Source organism: Callorhinus ursinus, unplaced genomic scaffold (assembly GCF_003265705.2).
Source record: "Callorhinus ursinus isolate GAN/ISIS: 27379988/994484 unplaced genomic scaffold, GSC_fseal_2.0 scaffold85, whole genome shotgun sequence".
In the NCBI taxonomy this organism is placed as follows: domain Eukaryota; kingdom Metazoa; phylum Chordata; class Mammalia; order Carnivora; family Otariidae; genus Callorhinus; species Callorhinus ursinus.
In genome coordinates this window covers 1,391,679-1,397,618 of record NW_027397147.1, presented here as the reverse complement: position 1 = coordinate 1,397,618, position 5,940 = coordinate 1,391,679, and the positions used below count along the sequence as shown (strand labels likewise).

Sequence of the window (5,940 nt, the reverse complement as noted above, 5' to 3'; positions counted from 1 at the left end):
TAAAAAAAATAAATAAATTTTAAAAAAAAAGAAACAAGAAAGTTCTCAAATACACAACCTAACCCTACACCTAAAGGAGCTGGAGAAAAAACAGCAAATAAGGCCTAAACCCAGCAGAAGAGGAGAAATAATAAGGATTAAGGCAGAAATCAAGGAAACCAAAAGAACAGTAGAACAGATCAACGAAACTAGGACCGGGTTCTTTGAAAGAATTAATAAGATGGATAAACCCTTGCCCAGACTTATCAAAAAGAAAAGAGAAAGGACCCAAATAAATAAAATCATGAATGAAAGAGGAGAGATCGCAACCAACACCAAAGAAATATGAACATATTATGAGCAACTATATGCCAACAAATTAGAAAACCTGGAAGAAATGGATGCATTCCTAGAGATGTATAAACTACCAAAACTGAACCAGGAAGAAATAGAAAACCTGAACAGACCCATAACCAGAAAGAAAATTGAAGCAGTAATCAAAAAATCTCCCAAAAAACAAGAGCCCAGGACCACATGGCTTCCCAGGGCAATTCTACCAAACATTTAAAGAATTAATACCTATTCTTCTGAAACTGTTCCAAAAAATAGAAATGGAAGGAGAACTTCCAGACTCATTTTATGAAGCCAGCATTACCTGATCCCAAAACCAGACAAAGACCCCATCAAAAAGGAGAATTACAGACCAATATCCCTGATGAACGTGGATGCAAAAATTCTCACCAAAATACTAGCTAATAGGATCCAACAGTACATTAAAAGGATTATTCACCACGACCAAGAGGGATTTATTCCTGGGCTGCAGGGTTGGTTCAACATCTGCAAATCAATCAATGTGATACAATACATTAATAAAAGAAAGGACAAGAACCATATGCTACTCTCGATAGATGCAGAAAAAGCATTTGACAAAGTACAGCATCCTTTCTTGATGAAAACTCTTCACAGTGTAGGGATAGAGGGTATGTACCTCAATATCATAAAAGCCATCTATGAAAAACCCACAGCAAATATCATTCTCAATGGGGAAAAACTGAGAGCTTCTCCCCTAAGGTCAGGAACACGGTAGGGATGTCCACTACCACCACTGCTACTCAACATAGTACTGGAAGTCCTAGCCTCAACAATCAGACAACAAAAAGAAATAAAAGGCATCCTAATCAGCAAAGAAGAAGTCAGACTCTCACTCTTTGCAGATAATATGATACTTTATGTGGAAAACCCAAAAGACTCCACCCCAAAACTGCTAGAACTCCTACAGGAATTCAGTAAAGTAGCAGGATATAAAATCAATGCACAGAAATCAGTTACATTTCTATACACCAACAACAAGACAGAAGAAAGAGAAATTAAGGAGTTGATCCCATTTACAATTGCACCCAAAACTATAAGATACCTAGGAATAAATCTAAGAGGCGAAGAATCTGTACTCAGGAAACTATAGAATACTCATGAAAGAAATTGAGGAAGACACATAGAAATGAAAAAACGTCCCATGCTCATGGATTGGAAGAACAAATATTGTTAAAATGTCTAGGCTACCTAGAGCAATCTGCACACTTAATGCAATCCCTATCAAAATACCAACAACTTTTTTCACAGAAATGGAACAAATAATTCTAAAATTTGTATGGAACAAGAAAAGACCCTGAATAGCCAGAGGAATGTTGAAAAAGAAAAGCAAAGCTGGTGGCATTACAATTCCGGACTTCAAGCTCTGTTACAAAGCTGTAACCATCAAGACAGCGTGGTACTGGCACAAAAACAGACATAGATCAATGCAACAGACATAGATCAATGGAACAGAATAGAGAGCCCAGAAATTGACCCTCAACTCTATGGTCAACTAATCTTTGACAAGGCAGGAAAAAATGTCCAATGAAAAAAAGACAGTCTCTCTTCAAAAAATGGTATTGAGAAAATTGGACAGCCACATGCAGAAGAATGAAACTGGACCATTTCCTTACACCATACACAAAAATAGACTCAAACTGGATGAAAGACCTAAATGTGAGACAGGAGTCCATCAACATCCTTGAGGAGAACACAGGCAGCAAACTCTTCGACCTCAACCGCAGCAACTTCTTGCTAGACACATCACCAAAGGCAAGGGAAGCAAGGGCAAAAATAAACTATTGGGACTTCATCAAGATAAAAAGCTTTTGCACAGCAAAGGAAACAGTCAACAAAACCAAAAGACAACTGACAGAATGAGAGAAGATATTTGCAAATTACATATCAGATAAAGGGCTAGTATCCAGAATCTATAAAGAACTTATCAAACTCAACACCCAAAGAACAAATCATCCAATCAAGAAATGGACAGAAGACATGAACAGACATTTCTGCAAAGAAGACATCCAAATGGCCAACAGACACATGAAAAAATGCTCAATATCACTCAGCATCAGGGAAACACAAATCAAAACCACAATGAGATACCACTTCACACCAGTCGGAATGGCTAAAATTAGCAAGTCAGGAAAGGACAGATGTTGGCAATGATGCGGAGAAAGGGGAACCCTCTTACACTGTTGGTGGGAATGCAAGCTGGTGCAGCCACTCTGGAAAACAGTATGGAGGTTCCTCAAAAAAAGGAGCTACCTATGACCCAGCAATTGCACTACTGGGTATTTACCCCAAAGATACAAATGTAGTGATCCGAAGGGGCACATACACTCCAATGCACCCCAATTCCACTACTGGGTATTTATCCCAAAAATACAAATGTAGTGATCAGAAGGGGCACATGCACCCAATGTTTATAGCAGCAATGTCCACAATAGCCAAACTATGGAAGGAGCCTAGATGTCCATCGATAGACGAATGGATAAAAAAGATGTGGTGTATATATTGGAATATTATGCAGCCATCAGAAAATGAAATCTCGCCATTTGCAATGACATGGATGGAACTAGAGGGTATTATGCTAAATGAAATAAGTCAATCAGAGAAAGAGAACTATCATATGATCTTGCTGATATGTGGAATCAAGAAACAAGGCAGAGGGTCATGGGGGAAGAGAGGAAAAAATGAAACCGGATGAAACCAGAGAGGGAGACAAACCATAAGAGACTCTAAATCTCAGGAAACAAACTGAGGTTTGCTGGAGTGGAGGGGAGTGGGAGGGATGGGGTATCTGGGTGATGGACATGGGGAGGGTATGTGCTATGGTGAATTTTGTAAGACTGATGAATCACAGACCTGCACCCCTGAAACAAATAATATATTGTATGTTAATTTAAAAAAAGAAATAATTGATAAACTGGGTTTCATTAAAATTAAAAACTGCTCTGCCAAGGACAATGTCAAGAGAATGAGAAGACAAACCATAGACTGGAAGAAAATATTTGCAAAAGGCATACCTGATAAAGGATTGTTATCCAAAATATGCAAAGAAATCTTAAAATTCAACAATAAGAAAAAGAACAACTTGATTAAAAAATGGGCAAAAGACCTGAACAGACACCTCACCAAAGACATACAAATGGCAAACAAGCATATGAAAAGCTGTTCCACATGAAAAGGCATTAGGAAACTTCAAATTAAAATGAGATACACACTTACTAAAATGACTAAAGTCCAAAATATTGACAACACCAAATGCTGATGAGAATGTGGAGCAATACGAACTCTTTATTTCTTTGCTGATGGGAATTCAAAACGGTACAGCCACTTTCAGAGACAGTTTGGCAGTTTCTTATAACACAAAACATACTCTTATCATACAATTCAGCAACTGTGCTCCTTGGTACTTACCCAAAGGAGAAAACATATATCCACATAAAAACCTGCATATGGATGTTTAAACAGCTTTATTCACAATTGCCAAAACTTGGAAGCAACCAAGATGTCTTTCAGTAGATGAATATATAAATAAATTATACATCCAGACAATGGAATATTAATCAGTACTAACAAGAAATAATTTACCAAGCCATGAAAAGACATGGAGGAAACATAAATGCATATTACTAAGTGAAAGAAACCTATCTGAAAAGGCTACATACTATATGATTCCAACTATCTGACATCCTGAGAAAGGCAAATCATGGAGACAGTAAAAATATCCTTGTCGTTGGGGTTAGAGGGAAGGGTGGGATGAATAGGTGGAGCACAGGGGATTTTTAGGGCAGTAAAATTATTCTCTATGACACTGTAATGGTGGATACATGTCATTACACATTCATCGAAACCCACAGAATGTACAACACCAAGAGTGAACCCAAATGTAAACCATGGACTTTGGGTGATAATGACATGTCAGTGTCATGTAACCAATGTACCGCTCTGGAAAGGGGGTGGGTGTTGATATGGGGGAGGCTGTATCTGGTGGAGGACAGAGAATATAGAGGACCTCTGTACTTTCTGCTCAATTTTCTAAAACTGCTCTAAAAAATAAAGCAAATAGGGGCACCTGGGTGACTCAGTAGGTTGAGCGACCAACTCGTAGTTTCAGCTCAGGTCATGATCTCAGGGTCATGAGATCAGGCTCTGCACTCAATGTGAGTTGGCTTGGGATTCTTTCCCCCTTCCTTTCCCTCCCCCCTTTACCCCTCCCCCTGCTTGCACGTGCTGTCTCTCTCAAATAAATAAATACATAAAATCTTTAAAAAATAATAATAAAGCAAATAAATAAAAAATAAATTAATCTTCTACTGCCTCACTACCACCATTTATCTCACAGTGAAACAAAAGTAACAAAGCAGAGCTGCAAGGACCTACATACAAGACCTGGCCTCCCTCGTGCTTACTTCTTCCTTGTGAGATCTAGAAAGCCAGGCATGGTATCCCTCTATCCTTTTACACTTGCTGTGTTTTCTGCTTCCCCCAGAGGGCCTCCATGGTGTCCTCCCAATTCCCTGCATTTATTCAAATGTCACCTCCTAGGACCTTCCATCACTCTAATTAAAAATGCAGCTTTCCCCAACCTTTCTTATTCCCCATCTTATTTTATTTTTCACCAAAAAACTTATTGCCAACTAACATACTATGTATTTTATTTACTTTTTGTCTTCATGTCTCCCGTTAGAACTAAGTCTATGAGGACAGAGATCTCTGTTGGTTTGTTCACTGACACTCACTGACCCTATCACAGAGCATAGGACATGGTAGGCTCTCAATGACATTTGTTGAGTGAATAAATGAATAGCTTATTAAGAGTTCTCTCATGCTTCCAGACATTTTCCATGCTGTTTTTTCTGCCTGGAATGATGTTCTTCAGTGTTCAGTAGGGGAAATCCAACTCAACCTCTAAAATTCAGCTCACTTCTCAGAGGTGCTCCCTTGTCCAGGGAGACTGAAGTAGGAATCTCTTTTCTGTATTACCACAGTGCCCCATTTTATGCTTCTGGTAGAGCCCTTATCACAGTGTTTTATAATCTGCGGGGCTCCTTGGAGGCTCCTTATTCATCTTGTATCCCCAGCACCTCTAAACCTGGCAGATAGTAGCATGCCCTCAGAAACATTCGTGAATAAATGACTTAGATAAAAAGATAAAAACAATCAATATGTAGTTTAGTGTGAATTATATAGACATTTGTAGTATCCTTTAAGGAACATCCTTAAAGATACTCCTATGAAAATTTCTTTGACATTAATACTCTCTATTATAACTTCCTCAAAATCTGAGAACTAATGACTAATAATATCCAAAGTCCAAGATAATTGCCTGGTAATCAATGTAAAAGCCTGAGTTTGCTTTCATATTTCCTTTACATTATTTCAAAGGCATTTTTACTCTACCTTTTTTCTGGGTTTCCATATCCAAACTCTTTTAGCTTAGAGAGTATCATCATGGGAGCTGGTTTTGTAAACAAAGCATTGATGCCAAAAACCATTGAGGAAAGGGGTAACCTGAAACAGACAAAGATAGCATGGGTCTGTATCACACAGTGTGTGTGTGTGTGTGTGTGTGTGTGTGTGTGTGTGTGTGTGTGTGTG

At 38.4% G+C, this 5,940-nt stretch overlaps 1 protein-coding gene across 5 annotated transcripts in view; it reads right to left on the bottom strand.

Moving 5' to 3' along the window:
* Positions 1–5,940, bottom strand: part of LOC141371670 (transmembrane protein 180-like) — a 47,717-nt gene that overhangs the window by 14,931 nt on the left and 26,846 nt on the right. For all 5 annotated transcript variants that reach the window (XM_073887995.1, XM_073887993.1, XM_073887997.1 and 2 more), the window contains one exon: positions 5,743–5,853. In XM_073887995.1, coding sequence (XP_073744096.1) covers positions 5,743–5,853 — 111 coding nt within the window. The remainder of the gene's footprint in view (positions 1–5,742; positions 5,854–5,940) is intronic.